General features: G+C 47.6%; 1 protein-coding gene across 2 annotated transcripts in view; it reads right to left on the bottom strand.

Annotated features, from left to right (window-relative positions):
* Window positions 1-25,563, bottom strand: part of LOC139544398 (WD repeat-containing protein 7-like) — a 371,233-nt gene that overhangs the window by 19,531 nt on the left and 326,139 nt on the right. For both annotated transcript variants that reach the window (XM_071351437.1, XM_071351438.1), the window contains one exon: window positions 24,444-24,543. In XM_071351437.1, coding sequence (XP_071207538.1) covers window positions 24,444-24,543 — 100 coding nt within the window. The remainder of the gene's footprint in view (window positions 1-24,443; window positions 24,544-25,563) is intronic.

The raw sequence follows: 25,563 nt of genomic DNA, 5'->3' as shown, positions 1-25,563 counted from the left end.
TTACACCTTCACCTGATACATAATCAACTATAACCCTGTGATCACACCTGCTGTGTTGCACCTTTACCTGATACATAATTAACTATAACCCTGTGGTCACACCTGCTGTGTTACACCTTTACCTGATAAATAATCAACTATAGCCCTGTGGTCACACCTGCTGTGTTACACCTTTACCTGATACATAACCAACTATAACCCTGTGGTCACACCTGCTGTGTTACACCTTTACCTGATACATAATCAACTATAACCCTGTGGTCACACCTGCTGTGTTACACCTTTACCTGATACATAATCAACTATAGCCCTGTGGTCACACCTGCTGTGTTACACCTTCACCTGATACATAATCAACTATAACCCTGTGATCACACCTGCTGTGTTGCACCTTTACCTGATACATAATCAACTATAACCCTGTGGTCACACCTGCTGTGTTACACCTTTACCTGATAAATAATCAACTATAGCCCTGTGGTCACACCTGCTGTGTTACACCTTTACCTGATACATAACCAACTATAACCCTGTGGTCACACCTGCTGTGTTACACCTTTACCTGATAAATAATCAACTATAGCCCTGTGGTCACACCTGCTGTGTTACACCTTTACCTGATACATAACCAACTATAACCCTGTGGTCACACCTGCTGTGTTACACCTTTACCTGATACATAATCAACTATAGCCCTGTGGTCACACCTTCTGTGTTACACCTTTACCTGATATATAACCAACTATAACCCTATGGTCACACCTGCTGTGTTACACCTTTACCTGATACATAATTAACTATAACCCTGTGGTCACACCTGCTGTGTTACACCTTTACCTGATACATAATCAACTATAACCCTGTGGTCACACCTGCTGTGTTACACCTTTACCTGATACATAATCAACTATAACCCTGTGGTCACACCTGCTGTGTTACACCTTTACCTGATACATAATCAACTATAACCCTGTGGTCACACCTGCTGTGTTACACCTTTACCTGATACATAATTAACTATAACCCTGTGGTCACACCTGCTGTGTTTCACCTTTACCTGATACATAATTAACTATAACCCTGTGGTCACACCTGCTGTGTTACACCTTTACCTGATACATAATTAACTATAACCCTGTGGTCACACCTGCTGTGTTACACCTTTACCTGATACATAATTAACTATAACCCTGTGGTCACACCTGCTGTGTTACACCTTTACCTGATACATAATCAACTATAACCCTGTGGTCACACCTGCTGTGTTACACCTTTACCTGATACATAATCAACTATAACCCTGTGGTCACAACTGCTGTGTTACACCTTTACCTGATACATAATCAACTATAGCCCTGTGGTCACACCTGCTGTGTTACACCTTTACCTGATACATAATCAACTATAACCCTGTGGTCACACCTGCTGTGTTACACCTTTACCTGATACATAATTAACTATAACCCTGTGGTCACACCTGCTGTGTTACACCTTTACCTGATACATAATCAACTATAGCCCTGTGGTCACACCTGCTGTGTTACACCTTTACCTGATACATAATCAACTATAACCCTGTGGTCACACCTGCTGTGTTACACCTTTACCTGATACATAATCAACTATAGACCACCTTAACTGGAGACATAATTAATTAATAATAATTAATTAATAATTAATTAATACAACATAGATAAACTGACCGTGTGTGTTCGTTCATCATTATAGGATTGGGTGACAGAAACGTAATAAAACTGTCATAAGTATCATTCTGAGCTATGATCTTAATTTGGGGTAATTCCTGTGTTGATTTGGATTAAATCGATGCGATGTTTGTCAGCCCTGTTCCTCAGCCAGCACCTCAATCCTCTCGGTAGCTCAGGGGACAATATCAACAGTGTGAGTAACACAATAAACCCTCTTACATGCCATCCGAACATTTTGGGGATTTGGACTAGATTAGTATTAGGATTAGATTAGGATTAGATTAGGGCTAGATCAAGCCACTCACAGAGATAAATAAACTTCCCCTAAAATTTGAGAAACTATTCAATTCTAATCATTTAATTTCATCCCCTTTGGGAAAATCCCACTTCACGTCCATACTGGGGCAAAGACAGACAGAAACCCAGACTGAAGAAATTATCCCCAAAAACAGAAGACAAAATCGAGATGCCAAGTCTGGAGAGAGACAGTCTGGTTGTCATGACGTTGAGATCATACTCCAGGAAGTGAGGGTTTTAACACTTGACCGTCCCACACAAAACAAATACTGACAACTTCCAATATATCACTTAGTTCAGGGTTCCATGTGTTTTTTTAAATACATGTCTGTGACGCAAGGTTAGGTAGGAGGTAGAAATGGTCTGGGATCTTACAGGTCCACACTCCGTCGCAAATCTGATCAATCTGTCTATCAGGAATCAGTGAGCCACAGAAAAACCATTTAAAGAGCTGACCACCTTATTTCCCCAGTCAGGTGTCAAGGGACCTGGGAAACCGAGAGGAGAGCATTGATAACAGAGATCTCTCCTCTCTGACCATCCTCCCCTCTCTGACCATCCTCTCCTCTCTGACCATCCTCTCTCCTCTCTGACCATCCTCTCTCCTCTCTGACCATCCTCTCTCCTCTCTGACCATCCTCTCTCCTCTCTGACCATCCTCTCCCCTCTCTCCTCTCTGACCATCCTCTCCTCTCTGACCATCCTCTCCCCTCTCTGACCATCCTCTCCCCTCTCTGACCATCCTCTCCCCTCTCTGACCATCCTCTCCCCTCTCTGACCATCCTCTCCCCTCTCTGACCATCCTCTCTCCTCTCTGACCATCCTCTCTCCTCTCTGACCATCCTCTCTCCTCTCTGATCATCCTCTCTCCTCTCTGACCATCCTCTCTGACCATCCTCTCTCCTCTCTGACCATCCTCTCTCCTCTCTGACCATCCTCTCTCCTCTCTGACCATCCTCTCTCCTCTCTGACCATCCTCTCTCCTCTCTGACCATCCTCTCTCCTCTCTGACCATCCTCTCTCCTCTCTGACCATCCTCTCCTCTTTCTCCTCTCTGACCATCCTCTCTCCTCTCTGACCATCCTCTCCTCTCTCTCCTCTCTGACCATCCTCTCTGACCATCCTCTCTGACCATCCTCTCTCCTCTCTGACCATCCTCTCCTCTCTGACCATCCTCTCTCCTCTCTGACCATCCTCTCTCCTCTCTGACCATCCTCTCTCCTCTCTGACCATCCTCTCTCCTCTCTGACCATCCTCTCTCCTCTCTGACCATCCTCTCTCCTCTCTGACCATCCTCTCCCCTCTCTCCTCTCTGACCATCCTCTCTCCTCTGACCATCCTCTCTGACCATCCTCTCCCCTCTCTCCTCTCTGACCATCCTCTCTCCTCTCTGACCATCCTCTCTGACCATCCTCTCCCCTCTCTCCTCTCTGACCATCCTCTCTGACCATCCTCTCCCCTCTGACCATCCTCTCCCCTCTCTGACCATCCTCTCCTCTCTCCCCTCTCTGACCATCCTCTCCCCTCTCTGACCATCCTCTCCCCTCTCTGACCATCCTCTCCTCTCTCCCCTCTCTGACCATCCTCTCCTCTCTCTCCTCTCTGACCATCCTCTCCTCTCTGACCATCCTCTCCTCTCTGACCATCCTCTCCTCTCTCTCCTCTCTGACCATCCTCTCCTCTCTGACCATCCTCTCCTCTCTGACCATCCTTTCTCCTCTCTGACCATCCTTTCTCCTCTCTGACCATCCTCTCTCCTCTCTGACCATCCTCTCTCCTCTCTGACCATCCTCTCCTCTTTCTCCTCTGACCATCCTCTCCTCTCTCTCCTCTCCTCTCTCTGGACGACTACAACAGAGGAGGAAGGAGTTCCTGTATACCCATTAGTAACTGGTCAGATCTGCTGTTACACATACAGGGAGGAGAGACAGGGAGGAGAGACAGGGAGGAAAGACAAGGAGGAGAGACAAGGAGGAGAGACAGGGAGGAGAGACAGGGACGATTCCTGGCTGTATCACAACCGGCCGTGATACGGGAGTCTCATAGGGCGGCGCACAATTGGCCCAGCGTCGTCCGGGTTTGGCCGGTGTAGGCCGTCATTGTAAATAAGAATTTGTTCTTTACTGACTTGTCTAGTTTAAATAAAAATAAATATATATAAATATACACCAGTGATAACTGACTTAAATACCTAGACAGTAAGGTGAGAATCATTTGATCCTAAGTACTGTAAACAACTCAATCTATCAATCAATTTTGTCCTAGATTCCTAGGTAACTGTGTGTCTGTACACACACAGAAAGAGACTGACAGAACTACAATCACTAGTTCTGTTTCTATGGACAGATGGATGGAGTTTCCTGTGAACTCTGGGTACTGTAGTCAGTGGTTCTGCAGTGGCTCTGACTGGCTACAATACTGTTGTCCGTGGCTCGAGACACCGTCACAGACACAGGACAGTAAACAGTAATTACAGACACGGGATAGTAAACAGTAATTACAGATGCATGACAGTAAACAGTAATTACAGACACGGGACAGTAAACGGTAATTACAGACACGTGACGGTAAACGGTAATTACAGACACGGGTCAGTAAACGGCAATGACAGACACCGGACAGTAAACGGTAACTACAGACACGGGACAGTAAACGGCAATGACAGACACGGGACGGTAAACGGCAATGACAGACACGGGACAGTAAACGGCAATTACAGACACGGGGCAGTAAACGGTAACTACAGACACGGGACAGTAAACAGTAATTACAGACACGGGACAGTAAACGGCAATGACAGACACGGGCCGGTAAACGGTAATTACAGACACGGGACAGTAAACGGCCGGCCATCGTCAAGGACCCAGGTAACCAATTACAACAGCCGGCCATCGTCAAGGACCCAGGTAACCAATTACAACAGCCAGCCATCGTCAAGGATCCAGGTAACCAATTACAACAGCCGGCTATCGTCAAGGACCCAGGTAACCAATTACAACAGCCGACCATCGTCAAGGACCCAGGTAACCAAATACAACAGCCGGCCATCGTCAAGGACCCAGGTAACCAAATACAACAGCCGGCCATCGTCAAGGACCCAGGTAACTAAATACAACAGCCGGCCATACATAATCAACTATAACCCTGTGGTCACACCTGCTGTGTTACACCTTTACCTGATACATAATCAACTATAGCCCTGTGGTCACACCTGCTGTGTTACACCTTCACCTGATACATAATCAACTATAACCCTGTGATCACACCTGCTGTGTTGCACCTTTACCTGATACATAATTAACTATAACCCTGTGGTCACACCTGCTGTGTTACACCTTTACCTGATAAATAATCAACTATAGCCCTGTGGTCACACCTGCTGTGTTACACCTTTACCTGATACATAACCAACTATAACCCTGTGGTCACACCTGCTGTGTTACACCTTTACCTGATACATAATCAACTATAACCCTGTGGTCACACCTGCTGTGTTACACCTTTACCTGATACATAATCAACTATAGCCCTGTGGTCACACCTGCTGTGTTACACCTTCACCTGATACATAATCAACTATAACCCTGTGATCACACCTGCTGTGTTGCACCTTTACCTGATACATAATCAACTATAACCCTGTGGTCACACCTGCTGTGTTACACCTTTACCTGATAAATAATCAACTATAGCCCTGTGGTCACACCTGCTGTGTTACACCTTTACCTGATACATAACCAACTATAACCCTGTGGTCACACCTGCTGTGTTACACCTTTACCTGATAAATAATCAACTATAGCCCTGTGGTCACACCTGCTGTGTTACACCTTTACCTGATACATAACCAACTATAACCCTGTGGTCACACCTGCTGTGTTACACCTTTACCTGATACATAATCAACTATAGCCCTGTGGTCACACCTTCTGTGTTACACCTTTACCTGATATATAACCAACTATAACCCTATGGTCACACCTGCTGTGTTACACCTTTACCTGATACATAATTAACTATAACCCTGTGGTCACACCTGCTGTGTTACACCTTTACCTGATACATAATCAACTATAACCCTGTGGTCACACCTGCTGTGTTACACCTTTACCTGATACATAATCAACTATAACCCTGTGGTCACACCTGCTGTGTTACACCTTTACCTGATACATAATCAACTATAACCCTGTGGTCACACCTGCTGTGTTACACCTTTACCTGATACATAATTAACTATAACCCTGTGGTCACACCTGCTGTGTTTCACCTTTACCTGATACATAATTAACTATAACCCTGTGGTCACACCTGCTGTGTTACACCTTTACCTGATACATAATTAACTATAACCCTGTGGTCACACCTGCTGTGTTACACCTTTACCTGATACATAATTAACTATAACCCTGTGGTCACACCTGCTGTGTTACACCTTTACCTGATACATAATCAACTATAACCCTGTGGTCACACCTGCTGTGTTACACCTTTACCTGATACATAATCAACTATAACCCTGTGGTCACAACTGCTGTGTTACACCTTTACCTGATACATAATCAACTATAGCCCTGTGGTCACACCTGCTGTGTTACACCTTTACCTGATACATAATCAACTATAACCCTGTGGTCACACCTGCTGTGTTACACCTTTACCTGATACATAATTAACTATAACCCTGTGGTCACACCTGCTGTGTTACACCTTTACCTGATACATAATCAACTATAGCCCTGTGGTCACACCTGCTGTGTTACACCTTTACCTGATACATAATCAACTATAACCCTGTGGTCACACCTGCTGTGATACACCTTTACCTGATACATAATCAACTATAGACCACCTTAACTGGAAATATAATTAATTAATAATAATTAATTAATAATTAATTAATACAACATAGATAAACTGACCGTGTGTGTTCGTTCATCATTATAGGATTGGGTGACAGAAACGTAATAAAACTGTCATAAGTATCATTCTGAGCTATGATCTTAATTTGGGGTAATTCCTGTGTTGATTTGGATTAAATCGATGCGATGTTTGTCAGCCCTGTTCCTCAGCCAGCACCTCAATCCTCTCGGTAGCTCAGGGGACAATATCAACAGTGTGAGTAACACAATAAACCCTCTTACATGCCATCCGAACATTTTGGGGATTTGGACTAGATTAGTATTAGGATTAGATTAGGATTAGATTAGGGCTAGATCAAGCCACTCACAGAGATAAATAAACTTCCCCTAAAATTTGAGAAACTATTCAATTCTAATCATTTAATTTCATCCCCTTTGGGAAAATCCCACTTCACGTCCATACTGGGGCAAAGACAGACAGAAACCCAGACTGAAGAAATTATCCCCAAAAACAGAAGACAAAATCGAGATGCCAAGTCTGGAGAGAGACAGTCTGGTTGTCATGACGTTGAGATCATACTCCAGGAAGTGAGGGTTTTAACACTTGACCGTCCCACACAAAACAAATACTGACAACTTCCAATATATCACTTAGTTCAGGGTTCCATGTGTTTTTTTAAATACATGTCTGTGACGCAAGGTTAGGTAGGAGGTAGAAATGGTCTGGGATCTTACAGGTCCACACTCCGTCGCAAATCTGATCAATCTGTCTATCAGGAATCAGTGAGCCACAGAAAAACCATTTAAAGAGCTGACCACCTTATTTCCCCAGTCAGGTGTCAAGGGACCTGGGAAACCGAGAGGAGAGCATTGATAACAGAGATCTCTCCTCTCTGACCATCCTCCCCTCTCTGACCATCCTCTCCTCTCTGACCATCCTCTCTCCTCTCTGACCATCCTCTCTCCTCTCTGACCATCCTCTCTCCTCTCTGACCATCCTCTCTCCTCTCTGACCATCCTCTCCCCTCTCTCCTCTCTGACCATCCTCTCCTCTCTGACCATCCTCTCCCCTCTCTGACCATCCTCTCCCCTCTCTGACCATCCTCTCCCCTCTCTGACCATCCTCTCCCCTCTCTGACCATCCTCTCCCCTCTCTGACCATCCTCTCTCCTCTCTGACCATCCTCTCTCCTCTCTGACCATCCTCTCTCCTCTCTGATCATCCTCTCTCCTCTCTGACCATCCTCTCTGACCATCCTCTCTCCTCTCTGACCATCCTCTCTCCTCTCTGACCATCCTCTCTCCTCTCTGACCATCCTCTCTCCTCTCTGACCATCCTCTCTCCTCTCTGACCATCCTCTCCTCTTTCTCCTCTCTGACCATCCTCTCTCCTCTCTGACCATCCTCTCCTCTCTCTCCTCTCTGACCATCCTCTCTGACCATCCTCTCTGACCATCCTCTCTCCTCTCTGACCATCCTCTCCTCTCTGACCATCCTCTCTCCTCTCTGACCATCCTCTCTCCTCTCTGACCATCCTCTCTCCTCTCTGACCATCCTCTCTCCTCTCTGACCATCCTCTCTCCTCTCTGACCATCCTCTCCCCTCTCTCCTCTCTGACCATCCTCTCTCCTCTGACCATCCTCTCTGACCATCCTCTCCCCTCTCTCCTCTCTGACCATCCTCTCTCCTCTCTGACCATCCTCTCTGACCATCCTCTCCCCTCTCTCCTCTCTGACCATCCTCTCTGACCATCCTCTCCCCTCTGACCATCCTCTCCCCTCTCTGACCATCCTCTCCTCTCTCCCCTCTCTGACCATCCTCTCCCCTCTCTGACCATCCTCTCCCCTCTCTGACCATCCTCTCCTCTCTCCCCTCTCTGACCATCCTCTCCTCTCTCTCCTCTCTGACCATCCTCTCCTCTCTGACCATCCTCTCCTCTCTGACCATCCTCTCCTCTCTCTCCTCTCTGACCATCCTCTCCTCTCTGACCATCCTCTCCTCTCTGACCATCCTTTCTCCTCTCTGACCATCCTTTCTCCTCTCTGACCATCCTCTCTCCTCTCTGACCATCCTCTCTCCTCTCTGACCATCCTCTCCTCTTTCTCCTCTGACCATCCTCTCCTCTCTCTCCTCTCCTCTCTCTGGACGACTACAACAGAGGAGGAAGGAGTTCCTGTATACCCATTAGTAACTGGTCAGATCTGCTGTTACACATACAGGGAGGAGAGACAGGGAGGAGAGACAGGGAGGAAAGACAAGGAGGAGAGACAGGGAGGAGAGACAGGGACGATTCCTGGCTGTATCACAACCGGCCGTGATACGGGAGTCTCATAGGGCGGCGCACAATTGGCCCAGCGTCGTCCGGGTTTGGCCGGTGTAGGCCGTCATTGTAAATAAGAATTTGTTCTTTACTGACTTGTCTAGTTTAAATAAAAATAAATATATATAAATATACACCAGTGATAACTGACTTAAATACCTAGACAGTAAGGTGAGAATCATTTGATCCTAAGTACTGTAAACAACTCAATCTATCAATCAATTTTGTCCTAGATTCCTAGGTAACTGTGTGTCTGTACACACACAGAAAGAGACTGACAGAACTACAATCACTAGTTCTGTTTCTATGGACAGATGGATGGAGTTTCCTGTGAACTCTGGGTACTGTAGTCAGTGGTTCTGCAGTGGCTCTGACTGGCTACAATACTGTTGTCCGTGGCTCGAGACACCGTCACAGACACAGGACAGTAAACAGTAATTACAGACACGGGATAGTAAACAGTAATTACAGATGCATGACAGTAAACAGTAATTACAGACACGGGACAGTAAACGGTAATTACAGACACGTGACGGTAAACGGTAATTACAGACACGGGTCAGTAAACGGCAATGACAGACACCGGACAGTAAACGGTAACTACAGACACGGGACAGTAAACGGCAATGACAGACACGGGACGGTAAACGGCAATGACAGACACGGGACAGTAAACGGCAATTACAGACACGGGGCAGTAAACGGTAACTACAGACACGGGACAGTAAACAGTAATTACAGACACGGGACAGTAAACGGCAATGACAGACACGGGCCGGTAAACGGTAATTACAGACACGGGACAGTAAACGGCCGGCCATCGTCAAGGACCCAGGTAACCAATTACAACAGCCGGCCATCGTCAAGGACCCAGGTAACCAATTACAACAGCCAGCCATCGTCAAGGATCCAGGTAACCAATTACAACAGCCGGCTATCGTCAAGGACCCAGGTAACCAATTACAACAGCCGACCATCGTCAAGGACCCAGGTAACCAAATACAACAGCCGGCCATCGTCAAGGACCCAGGTAACCAAATACAACAGCCGGCCATCGTCAAGGACCCAGGTAACTAAATACAACAGCCGGCCATACATAATCAACTATAACCCTGTGGTCACACCTGCTGTGTTACACCTTTACCTGATACATAATCAACTATAGCCCTGTGGTCACACCTGCTGTGTTACACCTTCACCTGATACATAATCAACTATAACCCTGTGATCACACCTGCTGTGTTGCACCTTTACCTGATACATAATTAACTATAACCCTGTGGTCACACCTGCTGTGTTACACCTTTACCTGATAAATAATCAACTATAGCCCTGTGGTCACACCTGCTGTGTTACACCTTTACCTGATACATAACCAACTATAACCCTGTGGTCACACCTGCTGTGTTACACCTTTACCTGATACATAATCAACTATAACCCTGTGGTCACACCTGCTGTGTTACACCTTTACCTGATACATAATCAACTATAGCCCTGTGGTCACACCTGCTGTGTTACACCTTCACCTGATACATAATCAACTATAACCCTGTGATCACACCTGCTGTGTTGCACCTTTACCTGATACATAATCAACTATAACCCTGTGGTCACACCTGCTGTGTTACACCTTTACCTGATAAATAATCAACTATAGCCCTGTGGTCACACCTGCTGTGTTACACCTTTACCTGATACATAACCAACTATAACCCTGTGGTCACACCTGCTGTGTTACACCTTTACCTGATAAATAATCAACTATAGCCCTGTGGTCACACCTGCTGTGTTACACCTTTACCTGATACATAACCAACTATAACCCTGTGGTCACACCTGCTGTGTTACACCTTTACCTGATACATAATCAACTATAGCCCTGTGGTCACACCTTCTGTGTTACACCTTTACCTGATATATAACCAACTATAACCCTATGGTCACACCTGCTGTGTTACACCTTTACCTGATACATAATTAACTATAACCCTGTGGTCACACCTGCTGTGTTACACCTTTACCTGATACATAATCAACTATAACCCTGTGGTCACACCTGCTGTGTTACACCTTTACCTGATACATAATCAACTATAACCCTGTGGTCACACCTGCTGTGTTACACCTTTACCTGATACATAATCAACTATAACCCTGTGGTCACACCTGCTGTGTTACACCTTTACCTGATACATAATTAACTATAACCCTGTGGTCACACCTGCTGTGTTTCACCTTTACCTGATACATAATTAACTATAACCCTGTGGTCACACCTGCTGTGTTACACCTTTACCTGATACATAATTAACTATAACCCTGTGGTCACACCTGCTGTGTTACACCTTTACCTGATACATAATTAACTATAACCCTGTGGTCACACCTGCTGTGTTACACCTTTACCTGATACATAATCAACTATAACCCTGTGGTCACACCTGCTGTGTTACACCTTTACCTGATACATAATCAACTATAACCCTGTGGTCACAACTGCTGTGTTACACCTTTACCTGATACATAATCAACTATAGCCCTGTGGTCACACCTGCTGTGTTACACCTTTACCTGATACATAATCAACTATAACCCTGTGGTCACACCTGCTGTGTTACACCTTTACCTGATACATAATTAACTATAACCCTGTGGTCACACCTGCTGTGTTACACCTTTACCTGATACATAATCAACTATAGCCCTGTGGTCACACCTGCTGTGTTACACCTTTACCTGATACATAATCAACTATAACCCTGTGGTCACACCTGCTGTGTTACACCTTTACCTGATACATAATCAACTATAGACCACCTTAACTGGAGACATAATTAATTAATAATAATTAATTAATAATTAATTAATACAACATAGATAAACTGACCGTGTGTGTTCGTTCATCATTATAGGATTGGGTGACAGAAACGTAATAAAACTGTCATAAGTATCATTCTGAGCTATGATCTTAATTTGGGGTAATTCCTGTGTTGATTTGGATTAAATCGATGCGATGTTTGTCAGCCCTGTTCCTCAGCCAGCACCTCAATCCTCTCGGTAGCTCAGGGGACAATATCAACAGTGTGAGTAACACAATAAACCCTCTTACATGCCATCCGAACATTTTGGGGATTTGGACTAGATTAGTATTAGGATTAGATTAGGATTAGATTAGGGCTAGATCAAGCCACTCACAGAGATAAATAAACTTCCCCTAAAATTTGAGAAACTATTCAATTCTAATCATTTAATTTCATCCCCTTTGGGAAAATCCCACTTCACGTCCATACTGGGGCAAAGACAGACAGAAACCCAGACTGAAGAAATTATCCCCAAAAACAGAAGACAAAATCGAGATGCCAAGTCTGGAGAGAGACAGTCTGGTTGTCATGACGTTGAGATCATACTCCAGGAAGTGAGGGTTTTAACACTTGACCGTCCCACACAAAACAAATACTGACAACTTCCAATATATCACTTAGTTCAGGGTTCCATGTGTTTTTTTAAATACATGTCTGTGACGCAAGGTTAGGTAGGAGGTAGAAATGGTCTGGGATCTTACAGGTCCACACTCCGTCGCAAATCTGATCAATCTGTCTATCAGGAATCAGTGAGCCACAGAAAAACCATTTAAAGAGCTGACCACCTTATTTCCCCAGTCAGGTGTCAAGGGACCTGGGAAACCGAGAGGAGAGCATTGATAACAGAGATCTCTCCTCTCTGACCATCCTCCCCTCTCTGACCATCCTCTCCTCTCTGACCATCCTCTCTCCTCTCTGACCATCCTCTCTCCTCTCTGACCATCCTCTCTCCTCTCTGACATCCTCTCTCCTCTCTGACCATCCTCTCCCCTCTCTCCTCTCTGACCATCCTCTCCTCTCTGACCATCCTCTCCCCTCTCTGACCATCCTCTCCCCTCTCTGACCATCCTCTCCCCTCTCTGACCATCCTCTCCCCTCTCTGACCATCCTCTCCCCTCTCTGACCATCCTCTCTCCTCTCTGACCATCCTCTCTCCTCTCTGACCATCCTCTCTCCTCTCTGATCATCCTCTCTCCTCTCTGACCATCCTCTCTGACCATCCTCTCTCCTCTCTGACCATCCTCTCTCCTCTCTGACCATCCTCTCTCCTCTCTGACCATCCTCTCTCCTCTCTGACCATCCTCTCTCCTCTCTGACCATCCTCTCTCCTCTCTGACCATCCTCTCTCCTCTCTGACCATCCTCTCCTCTTTCTCCTCTCTGACCATCCTCTCTCCTCTCTGACCATCCTCTCCTCTCTCTCCTCTCTGACCATCCTCTCTGACCATCCTCTCTGACCATCCTCTCTCCTCTCTGACCATCCTCTCCTCTCTGACCATCCTCTCTCCTCTCTGACCATCCTCTCTCCTCTCTGACCATCCTCTCTCCTCTCTGACCATCCTCTCTCCTCTCTGACCATCCTCTCTCCTCTCTGACCATCCTCTCCCCTCTCTCCTCTCTGACCATCCTCTCTCCTCTGACCATCCTCTCTGACCATCCTCTCCCCTCTCTCCTCTCTGACCATCCTCTCTCCTCTCTGACCATCCTCTCTGACCATCCTCTCCCCTCTCTCCTCTCTGACCATCCTCTCTGACCATCCTCTCCCCTCTGACCATCCTCTCCCCTCTCTGACCATCCTCTCCTCTCTCCCCTCTCTGACCATCCTCTCCCCTCTCTGACCATCCTCTCCCCTCTCTGACCATCCTCTCCTCTCTCCCCTCTCTGACCATCCTCTCCTCTCTCTCCTCTCTGACCATCCTCTCCTCTCTGACCATCCTCTCCTCTCTGACCATCCTCTCCTCTCTCTCCTCTCTGACCATCCTCTCCTCTCTGACCATCCTCTCCTCTCTGACCATCCTTTCTCCTCTCTGACCATCCTTTCTCCTCTCTGACCATCCTCTCTCCTCTCTGACCATCCTCTCTCCTCTCTGACCATCCTCTCCTCTTTCTCCTCTGACCATCCTCTCCTCTCTCTCCTCTCCTCTCTCTGGACGACTACAACAGAGGAGGAAGGAGTTCCTGTATACCCATTAGTAACTGGTCAGATCTGCTGTTACACATACAGGGAGGAGAGACAGGGAGGAGAGACAGGGAGGAAAGACAAGGAGGAGAGACAGGGAGGAGAGACAGGGACGATTCCTGGCTGTATCACAACCGGCCGTGATACGGGAGTCTCATAGGGCGGCGCACAATTGGCCCAGCGTCGTCCGGGTTTGGCCGGTGTAGGCCGTCATTGTAAATAAGAATTTGTTCTTTACTGACTTGTCTAGTTTAAATAAAAATAAATATATATAAATATACACCAGTGATAACTGACTTAAATACCTAGACAGTAAGGTGAGAATCATTTGATCCTAAGTACTGTAAACAACTCAATCTATCAATCAATTTTGTCCTAGATTCCTAGGTAACTGTGTGTCTGTACACACACAGAAAGAGACTGACAGAACTACAATCACTAGTTCTGTTTCTATGGACAGATGGATGGAGTTTCCTGTGAACTCTGGGTACTGTAGTCAGTGGTTCTGCAGTGGCTCTGACTGGCTACAATACTGTTGTCCGTGGCTCGAGACACCGTCACAGACACAGGACAGTAAACAGTAATTACAGACACGGGATAGTAAACAGTAATTACAGATGCATGACAGTAAACAGTAATTACAGACACGGGACAGTAAACGGTAATTACAGACACGTGACGGTAAACGGTAATTACAGACACGGGTCAGTAAACGGCAATGACAGACACCGGACAGTAAACGGTAACTACAGACACGGGACAGTAAACGGCAATGACAGACACGGGACGGTAAACGGCAATGACAGACACGGGACAGTAAACGGCAATTACAGACACGGGGCAGTAAACGGTAACTACAGACACGGGACAGTAAACAGTAATTACAGACACGGGACAGTAAACGGCAATGACAGACACGGGCCGGTAAACGGTAATTACAGACACGGGACAGTAAACGGCCGGCCATCGTCAAGGACCCAGGTAACCAATTACAACAGCCGGCCATCGTCAAGGACCCAGGTAACCAATTACAACAGCCAGCCATCGTCAAGGATCCAGGTAACCAATTACAACAGCCGGCTATCGTCAAGGACCCAGGTAACCAATTACAACAGCCGACCATCGTCAAGGACCCAGGTAACCAAATACAACAGCCGGCCATCGTCAAGGACCCAGGTAACCAAATACAACAGCCGGCCATCGTCAAGGACCCAGGTAACTAAATACAACAGCCGGCCATCGTCAAGGACCCAGGTAACCAATGTCAACGCAGTGGCGGTACTGGGCCCTCTCTCCTCCTCCTCCTCCTCCTCCTCCCCCTCCACATCTCTCCTCCCCCTCCTCTCCTCTGTGTGAATGGTCTGTATTGTATTACATCATGCCGTACTCACGCACGAATACTAATCGTCACGTCTGGAGGAAACCTGGCATCATCCCTACGGTGAAGCATGGTGGTAGCATCATGCTGTGGGGATGTTTTTCAGTGGCAGGGACTGGGAGACTAGTCAGGATTGAGGGAAAGATGAACAGAGCAAAGTACAGAGAGATCCTTAATGAAAACCTGCTCCAGAGCGCTCAGGACCTCAGACTGGTGCCACGGTTAACCTCCCAACAGGACAACGACCCTAAGCACACAGCCAAGACAACGCAGGAGTGGCTTCGGGACAAGTCTCTGAATGTCCTTGAGTGGCCCAGCCAGAGCCTGGACTTGAATCCGATCGAACATCTCTGGAGAGACCTGAAAATAGCTGTGCAGCAACACTCCCCATCCAACGTGACAGAGCTTGAGAGGATCTGCAGAGAAGAATGGGAGGAACTCCCCAAATACAGGTGTGCCAAGCTTGTAGCATCATACCCAAGAAGACTGGAGGCTGTAATTGCTGCCAAAGGTGCTTCAACAAAGTACTGAATAAAGGGTCTGAATAATTATGTAAATGTGATATTTCAGTTTTTATTTTGAATAAATTAGCAAACATTTCTAAAACCATGTTTTTGCTTTGTCATTATGGGGTATTGTGTGCAGATTGATGAGGGTAAAAAACAATTTATTACATTTTAGAATTATGCTGTAACGTAACAAAATGTGGAAGTCCAGGGGTCTGAATACTTCCTGAATACACAGTATGTCATTCTTATCCAATAGCAACGCCCCAACGGTAACATTTAACACTTATAAGTGCATTTGGATTTATTTGACCACAATTTTATTTTCTGAATCGTTCTAAATCTCTCTATGCTGCCAAATCACACAAGAGGAGGAAGGGAAAGAGACAGAGACAGAGAGAGAAACAGAGAGAGAGAGAGACAGACAGAGACAGACAGAGACAGAGAGAGAGAGAGAGAGACAGAGAGAGACAGACAGAGACAGAGAGGGAGAGAGAGAGAGACAGACAGAGACAGAGAGGGAGAGAGAGAGAGAGAGAGACAGAAAGAGACAGAGAGGGAGAGAGAGAGAGGCTGAATCTGCAGCAGGCAGGCACCACTGCGCTTTGCCATCCTGTGTTTCATCCTGATTGTCATGGCGACGTGGTGAATAAGGGAGCACCACAGCCAGTAGCTGCAGCAGAGTCAATAACACTCCCAGAGACATCGTGTGGATTATCAACAGCAGAGTCGCTGCTTCGCTTCGCCTCCCCCCAGTCTTCTCTCCCTACTCTCCTCTCCCCTCCCCTCCCCTCTCCTCGCGCCCAGCCGCCAACAGCTGAAGGGCGAATCGATACGGCCAAGGAAAGGACACTGACCCCGCTCCATTTACCACAAAACGCCGTCAATATTACAACAAAAAAAAACGACCCAAAAATGTCCCCTTTTTATTTCCTCCTCGCTATCGGTTCGGCGCACGAAACACAAAACAGGCTTAGAGGGGAGTTGTATTATTTTTTATCACCAGGGTGGGTTCTCCCCTCCATTTTGAGGGAAGGTGTTTCAGTACAATACCGTGTCCTTGGTGAAGAGCTTTCAGAGATGAATCCATTTTATAAAAACACGCCGTTGTTTAAACACGCCGGGAAGAGAGGGAAGAAGAGAAGGGAGGAAAAAGTTCTGTCCTCTACGACAAAATCCTTTCGACTGCAAACATCGGCATGTTGTCCACCAGGATGCTACTGTCTGCAGAGCACAGCGTTGTATCGGTGGGGGGGGGGCGTGTGTGTTGTTGTGTATGGGGAGGAGGGGGGGGGGGTCCAATATTTACAAATAGCTGTGGGGAAACAAGGCGATGCGTTTCCAATGTTCAATAAACACAACAGCACACAAACACAGCGGGCTGGTCCATCTGCCAGGTAAACACCTTGTTTTAAACCCTCCTCTTCTGACTCTCTGTTAGTGGTGGGGGAGAGAGGGAAGGAGAGATAGAGGGATGGAGGGAAGGAGAGATAGAGGGATGGAGGGAAGGAGAGATAGAGGGATGGAGGGATAGAGGAGCGGAGGGATAGAGGAGCGGAGGGATAGAGGAGCGGAGGGATAGAGGGATGGAGGGATAGAGGAGCGGAGGGATAGAGGGATGGAGGGATAGAGGGATGGAGGAGCAGAGGGATAGAGGAGCGGAGGGATAGAGGGATGGAGGGATAGAGGAGCGGAGGGATAGAGGAGCGGAGGGATAGAGGAGCGGAGGGATGGAGGAGCGGAGGGATAGAGGAGGGGAGGGATAGAGGAGCGGAGGGATAGAGGGGTGGAGGGATAGAGGGGTGGAGGGATAGAGGGGTGGAGGGATAGAGGAGCGGAGGGATAGAGGAGCGGGGGGATAGAGGAGCGGGGGGATAGAGGAGCGGAGGGATAGAGGAGCGGAGGGATAGAGGAGGGGAGGGATAGAGGAGGGGAGGGATAGAGGAGCGGAGGGATAGAGGAGCGGGGGGATAGAGGAGCGGAGGGATAGAGGAGCGGAGGGATAGAGGAGTGGAGGGATAGAGGAGCGGGGGGGATAGAGGAGCGGAGGGATAGAGGGATGGAGGAGCAGAGGGATAGAGGAGCGGAGGGATAGAGGAGCGGAGGGATAGAGGGATGGAGGGATAGAGGAGCGGAGGGATAGAGGGATGGAGGGATAGAGGAGCGGAGGGATAGAGGGATGGAGGAGCAGAGGGATAGAGGAGCGGAGGGATAGAGGAGCGGAGGGATAGAGGGATGGAGGGATAGAGGAGCGGAGGGATAGAGGGATGGAGGGATAGAGGAGCGGAGGGATAGAGGGATGGAGGAGCAGAGGGATAGAGGAGCGGAGGGATAGAGGAGCGGAGGGATAGAGGGATGGAGGGATAGAGGAGCGGAGGGATAGAGGGATGGAGGAGCAGAGGGATAGAGGAGCAGAGGGATGGAGGAGCAGAGGGATAGAGGAGCAGAGGGATAGAGGGAAGGAGGGATGGAGGAGCGGAGGGATAGAGGAGGGGAGGGATAGAGGAGCGGAGGGATAGAGGGGCGGAGGGATAGAGGGGTGGAGGGATAGAGGAGTGGAGGGATAGAGGAGCGGAGGGATAGAGGAGCGGAGGGATAGAGGAGCGGGGGGATAGAGGAGCGGAGGGATAGAGGAGCGGAGGGATAGAGGAGCAGAGGGATAGAGGAGCGGAGGGATAGAGGAGCGGAGGGATAGAGGAGCGGAGGGATAGAGGAGCGGAGGGATAGAGGAGCGGAGGGATAGAGGAGCGGAGGGATAGAGGGTAATTGACTGTTATCTCTACAGTGCTAGACCTCTAATCAATGACCATTCAAACCAAAGGTAGAAGTCACGCTGACAGTGACGACACAGGATCAGAGGGAGAAGTCACGCTGACAGTGACGACACAGGATCAGAGGGAGAAGTCACGCTGAAAGAGTGCTCCATAACAAATCTCTCAGGCTCTCTCCTCTACACACACACACACACACACACACACACACACACACACACACACACACACACACACACACACACACACACACACACACACACACACACACACACACACACAAATAGCTACTTGATGGACGGTGAGCATGGGGCACCATTGTATTAAAAATAAATAGCTTCCTCGGGCTTTTGGACTCAAGCGGTTTGTGTTGCTCAGTAGATCAATAACATACCAATTACAACAGACCCTCTCTGCCATCACAGTGGTTAAATATCAATCAGATAACAGACACCGTGTTGTTGCCTACGTGTCGCTCTTATTAAATTAAACAAATCAAATATAAATCTATTGATAAATCATTAAAAATATACAAACTATTTCCTAAATGTATTTTTTGAAGATATAATAATTAAAGTGTTTCAATGTGAGATTGACAATTGGTCACTCCTTCTGCCATAAACCTACCCTACTTGTGTCTGTCTGCCACCAACTCACGCCACATTGTCCTTTTTAAAAGGTGTTAAATCCATACTTATTCACTATTAAGCCATCTCCTATTAATCTGCAGTATGAAGGCTGTGACATTAGAAAACATCACGCTAAACGGACTTTATGACGTTAACACCAACAACAACAAAAACAGACAAAATAAAAAACCCTATTTTCCTGCAGTTTCCTACTGAAACGTCTCACGTACTGTAGATAGAACCCATGTGATGTTAACACCCGATTCTCTCTGCTCTGAACCACCCTGAGGAGGTAGAGGACAACAGGGGAACACACTGGGAAGATTTGGGAGAGGAGAGTTAAAGGAAACAGAAAGACAGCTGGGTAAGATGCTTTATGATGTCGGGCAAGACCAAGGGCACTAGAGGCCAGAGAGGAGATGAACTATAAATATGGTGTGTGTGTGTGTGTGTGTAACCTTCTGTGTAATACCTGTAAATAAACCCTAAACCTGGACTTAAGGGCGACACCTCTGGTCTCCACTCGTTTAAAGGAAGGATCTGATGTGTGTGTGTATGAGTGTATACTTACAGAATGTAAGTGTGTGTGTGTGTGTATTTTTCACTAAAACCCTAGCAGAGTCCTGTATATCCCCACTGTGAGGGTGATTACTACAGAGACACTTCAGACTGGATGCTTTCCAAATGGCACCCTACTCCCTACGTAGTGGGCTACTTTTCACCAGGGGCCATCGGAATGTGGTCAAAACAAAGTGCACTATATAGGGAATAGGGTGCCATTTGGGAAGCATGTCACTGTCTGTGGAGGCTCAGTGGGAGCTGGAGGATCACTAGTCTCCAGAGATGAAAGCTCATGTTTCTGGGGTGAGGAGAGAGAGAGAAAGAGAGAGAGAGCCAGAGAGAGAGAGAGAGAGAGAGAGAGAGAGAGAGAGAGAGAGAGAGAGAGAGAGAGAGAGAGGGGATGGAGGAAGAAGGTAGAAGGAGAGAGAGAGAGAGAGAGAGAGAGAGAGAGAGAGAGAGAGAGAGAGAGAGAGCCAGAGAGAGAGAAGGGGATGGAGGAAGAAGGTAGAAGGAGAGAGAGAGAGAGAGAGAGAGAGAGAGAGAGAGAGAGAGAGAGAGAGAGAGAGAGAGAGAGAGAGAGAGAGAGAGAGAGAGAGAGAGAGAGAGAGAGAGAGAGAGCCAAAGAGAGAGAGCCAGAGAGAGAGAGAGAGAGAGACAGAGAGAGGAGCGAAAGCGACATAGAGCGACAGAGCATTCACAGTCAGCCCACTGACACCCCTATCAGATCACAGCAAAATCACATGCCAATAAAGCCCTTGAATTGAATTGAGAGAGAGCGAGAGAATTAGGCCCATAGCGGCTAATGATCAAAATCCACTAAAAGGAAGTGATTCCCAAACCTTCCATAACAAAGCCATCACCTACAGAGAGATGAACCTGGAGAAGAGTCCCCTAAGCAAGCTGGTCCTGGGGCTCTGTTCACAAACAGACCCCACAGAGCCACAGGACAGCAACACAATTAGACCCAAGCAAATCATGAGAAAACAAAAAGATAATTCACTTGACACATTGGAAAGAATTAACAAAAAACAGAGCAAACTAGAATGCTATTTGGCCCTAAACAGAGAGTACACAGTGGCAGAATACCTGACCACTGTGACTGACCCAAACTTAAGGAAAGCTTTGACTATGTACAGACTCAGTGAGCTTAGCCTTGCTATTGAGAAAGGCCGCCGTAGGCAGACATGGCTCTCAAGAGAAGACAGGCTATGTGCTCACTGCCCACAAAATGAGGTGGAAACTGAGCTGCACTTCCTAACCTCCTGCTAAATGTATGACCATATTAGACACACATATTTCTCTCAGATTACACAGACCCACAAAGAATTAGAAAACAAACCCGATTTTGATAAACTCCCATATCTACTGGGTGAAATACCACAGTGTTCCATCACAGCAGCAAGATGTGTGACCTGTTGCCACAAGAAAAGGGCAACCAGTGAAGAACAAATACCATTGTAAACACAACCTATATTTATGTTTTCCCTTTTGTACTTTAACTATTTGCACATAATATGACATTTGAAATGTCTTTATCAATCTACACACAATACCCCATAATGACATCACAATACCCCATAATGACATCACAATACCCCATAATGACATCACAATAGCCCATAATGACAAAGCAAAAACAGTCTTTAGAAATGTTTGCACATTTATTAAAAACGGAAATAGCTTATTTACATAAGTATTCAGACCCTTTGCTATGGGACTCAAAATTGAGCTCAGTTGCTTCCTGTTTCCATTGATCATCCTTGAGATGTTTCTACAACTTGATTTGAGACCACCTGTGGTAAATTCAATTGATTGGACATGATTTGGAAAGGCACACACCTGTCTATATAAGGTCCCACAGTTGACAGTGCATGTCAGAGCAAAAACCAAGCCATGAGGTCGAAGGACTCAATCTGGGGAAGTGTACCAAAAAAGGTCTGCAGTATTGAAGGTCCCCAAGAACACAGTGGCCTCCGTCATTCTTCAATGGAAGATGTTTGGAACCACCAAGACTCTTCCTAGAACTGGCCGCCCGGCCAAACTGAGCAATCGGGGGAAAAGGGCCTTGGTCAGGGAGGTGACCAAGAACCCGATAGTCACTCTGACAGAGCTCTAGAGTTCCTCTGTGGAGATGGATAACCATCTCTACAGCACTCCACCAATCAGGACTTTATGGTAGACTGGCCAGACGGAAGCCACTCCTTAGTAAAAGGCAATTGACAGCCTGCTTGGAGATTGCCAAAAGGCACATAAAGGACCCTGAAAAACAAAATGTTCTGGTCTGATGAACCCATCCAACCGTGACAGAGCTTGAGGATCTGCAGAGAAGAATGGGATAAACTCCCCAAATACAGGTGTGCCAAGCTTGTAGCGTCAAACCCAAGAAGAATCGAGGTTGTAATCGCTGCCAAAGGTGCTTCAACAAAGTACTGAGTAAATGGTCTGAATACATATTTAAATGTGATATTTTTTATTTATTTTTACATTTGCAAAAATGTCTAAAAACCTGTTTTGCTTTGTCATTATGGGGTATTGTGATGTCATTATGGGGTATTGTGATGTCATTATGGGGTATTGTGATGTCATTATGGGGTATTGTGTGTAGATTGATGACGGCAAAAAAATGATTTGATCCATTTTAGAATTAGGCTGTAACGTAACATAATGTGAAAAAAGTCAAGGGGTCTGAAGACTTTCCGAATCCACCGACGCTGCCCGCTACCAAGGACTGTGAGCTCTCGTTCTCCGTGACCGACGTGAGTAAGACATTTAAGCGTGTTAACCCGCACAAGGTGGAAAAGGTGGAAAGCTTCAAGTTCCTCGGCGTACACATCACTGACAAATCTGAAATGGTCCACCCACACAAACAGTGTGGTGAAGAGGGCGCAACAGCGCCTCTTCAACCTCAGGAGGCTGAAGAAATTTGGCTTGGCACCTGAAACCCTCACAAACTTTTACAGATGCACATTTGAGAACATCCTGTCGGGCTGTATCACCGCCTTGTCCAGCAACTACACCGCCCGAAACTGCAGGGTTCACCCAGAGGGTGGTCTTCCCAACGCATCACCGGGGGCAAACTACCTGCCCTCCAGGACACCTACAGCACCCGATGCCACAGGAAGGCCAAAAAGATCATCAAGGACAACAACCACCCGAGCTACGGCCTGTTCACCCCGCTATCATCCAGAAGGCGAGGTCAGTACAGGTGCATCAAAGCTGGGACCGAGAGATTGAAAAACAGCATCTATCTCAAGGCCATCAGACTGTTAAATAGCCATCACTAGCTCCTTAGAGGCTGCTGCCCTATATACATAGACTTGACACAAGTCACTTCAATAATGTTCACATATTTAGCTTTACTCATCTCATATGCATTTACTGTATTCTATTCTACTGTATTTTAGTCTATGCCGCTCCGACATTGCTCGTCAAAATATTTATTACATTTACATTTACATTTTAGACATTTAGCAGACGCTCTTATCCAGAGCGACTTACAGTAGAGTGCATACATTTTATTACATTTTTTACATACTGAGACAAGGATATCCCTACCGGCCAAGAGCAGACGCTCTTATCCAGAGCGACTTACAGTAGAGTGCATACATTTTTATTACATTTTTACATACTGAGACAAGGATATCCCTACCGGCCAAACCCTCCCTACCGGCCAAACCCTCCCTAACCCGGACGACGCTATGCCAATTGTGCGTCGCCCCACGGATCCCCACGGATTTATATATTCTTAATTCCAATCCTTTACTTTAGATTTGTGTGTATTGTTGTAAAATAATCAGGCCTCTCCAGGAACAAGGACTCTCTATTGGTCTGCTAGGTAATCAGGCCTCTCCAGGAACACACTGCTGGTCTGCTAGGTAATCAGGCCTCTCCAGGAACACTCTGCTGGTCTGCTAGGTAATCAGGCCTCTCCAGGAACACTCTGCTGGTCTGGTAGGTAATCAGGCCTCTCCAGGAACACTCTGCTGGTCTGCTAGGTAATCAGGCCTCTCCAGGAACACTCTGCTGGTCTGCTAGGTAATCAGGCCTCTCCAGGAACACTCTGCTGGTCTGCTAGGTAATCAGGCCTCTCCAGGAACACTCTGTTGGTCTGCTAGGTAATCAGGCCTCTCCAGGAACACTCTGCTGGCCTGCTAGGTAATCAGGCCTCTCCAGGAACACTCTGCTGGTCTGCTAGGTAATCAGGCCTCTCCAGGAACACTCAGCTGGTCTGCTAGTGTAGTCATCGCCCTCTTATCTTACATTGATTCACCCCCCGCCCCTCGGTGCCCAGGCACAGGGTAGTGGTGTGTGTGTGTGTGTGTGTGTGTGTGTGTGTGTGTGTGTGTGTGTGTGTGTGTGTGTGTGTGTTTACCTGGCACTTGCCCGTGCGGACATCGTAAAGGGCTACTGAACCCTGGCGGGCCCCCACGGCAATACGGTGACTCCGGTCGCAGTATCCCACCATGTAGAACCTGAACAGAATCGAAACACAGAACACACAGAGGTCAGGGCTCATTCATCACACGGCATCGTCCACCGTCACCTGTGGGTTGACCCTTGACCCCTACAAACCCACAAGGGGTCGAACCCTTTCCCCTTAATCAACATTAAAAGTAAATGAGGGGGCAACGACTCTCTCTGAGGTCTTGTTGGTATCACACTAACAGTACATCGTTACAGAGGTTAGAGCGAGACCATCACTAACGCCACTAACCATTCACTGTTCTGTTACTAAACTCAAAATGGCCGCGTGGAGGAGAGGATGTAAAATGGCGGTTGAAAGCTGTGATTTAGTCATGGCCGCCTTCTGCCACGGCCGCCTTCTGCCACGGCCGCCTTCTGCCTTCTGCCACGGCCGCCTTCTGCCACGGCCGCCTTCTGCCTTCTGTCACGGCTGCCTTCTGTCACGGCCGCCTTCTGTCACGGCCGCCTTCTGCCACGGCCGCCTTCTGTCACGGCTGCCTTCTGTCACGGCTGCCTTCTGCCACGGCTGCCTTCTGTCACGGCTGCCTTCTGTCACGGCCGCCTTCTGTCACGGCCGCCTTCTGTCACGGCTGCCTTCCGCCTTCTGTCATGACCGCCTTCTGCCATGGCCGCCTTCTGTCATGGCCGCCTTCTGCCATGGCCGCCTTCTGCCATGGCCGCCTTCTGCCATGGCCGCCTTCTGCCATGACCGCCTTCTGTCATGACCGCCTTCTGCCATGGCCGCTTTCTGCCATGGCCGCCTTCTGCCATGGCCGCCTTCTGTCATGGCCGCCTTCTGCCATGGCCGCCTTCTGCCATGGCCGCCTTCTGCCATGGCCGCCTTCTGCCATGGCCGCCTTCTGCCATGGCCGCCTTCTGCCATGGCCGCCTTCTGCCATGGCCGCCTTCTGCCATGGCCGCCTTCTGCCATGGCCGCCTTCTGCCATGACCGCCTTCTGCCATGACCGCCTTCTGTCATGACCGCCTTCTGTCATGGCCGCCTTCTGTCATGGCCGCCTTCTGTCACG

The sequence above is a fragment of the Salvelinus alpinus genome, chromosome 18 (genome assembly GCF_045679555.1).
Source record: "Salvelinus alpinus chromosome 18, SLU_Salpinus.1, whole genome shotgun sequence".
Classification (NCBI taxonomy): domain Eukaryota; kingdom Metazoa; phylum Chordata; class Actinopteri; order Salmoniformes; family Salmonidae; genus Salvelinus; species Salvelinus alpinus.
The sequence above is the reverse complement of the archived record's forward strand: the minus strand, read 5'-3'. Positions and strand labels throughout refer to the sequence as shown.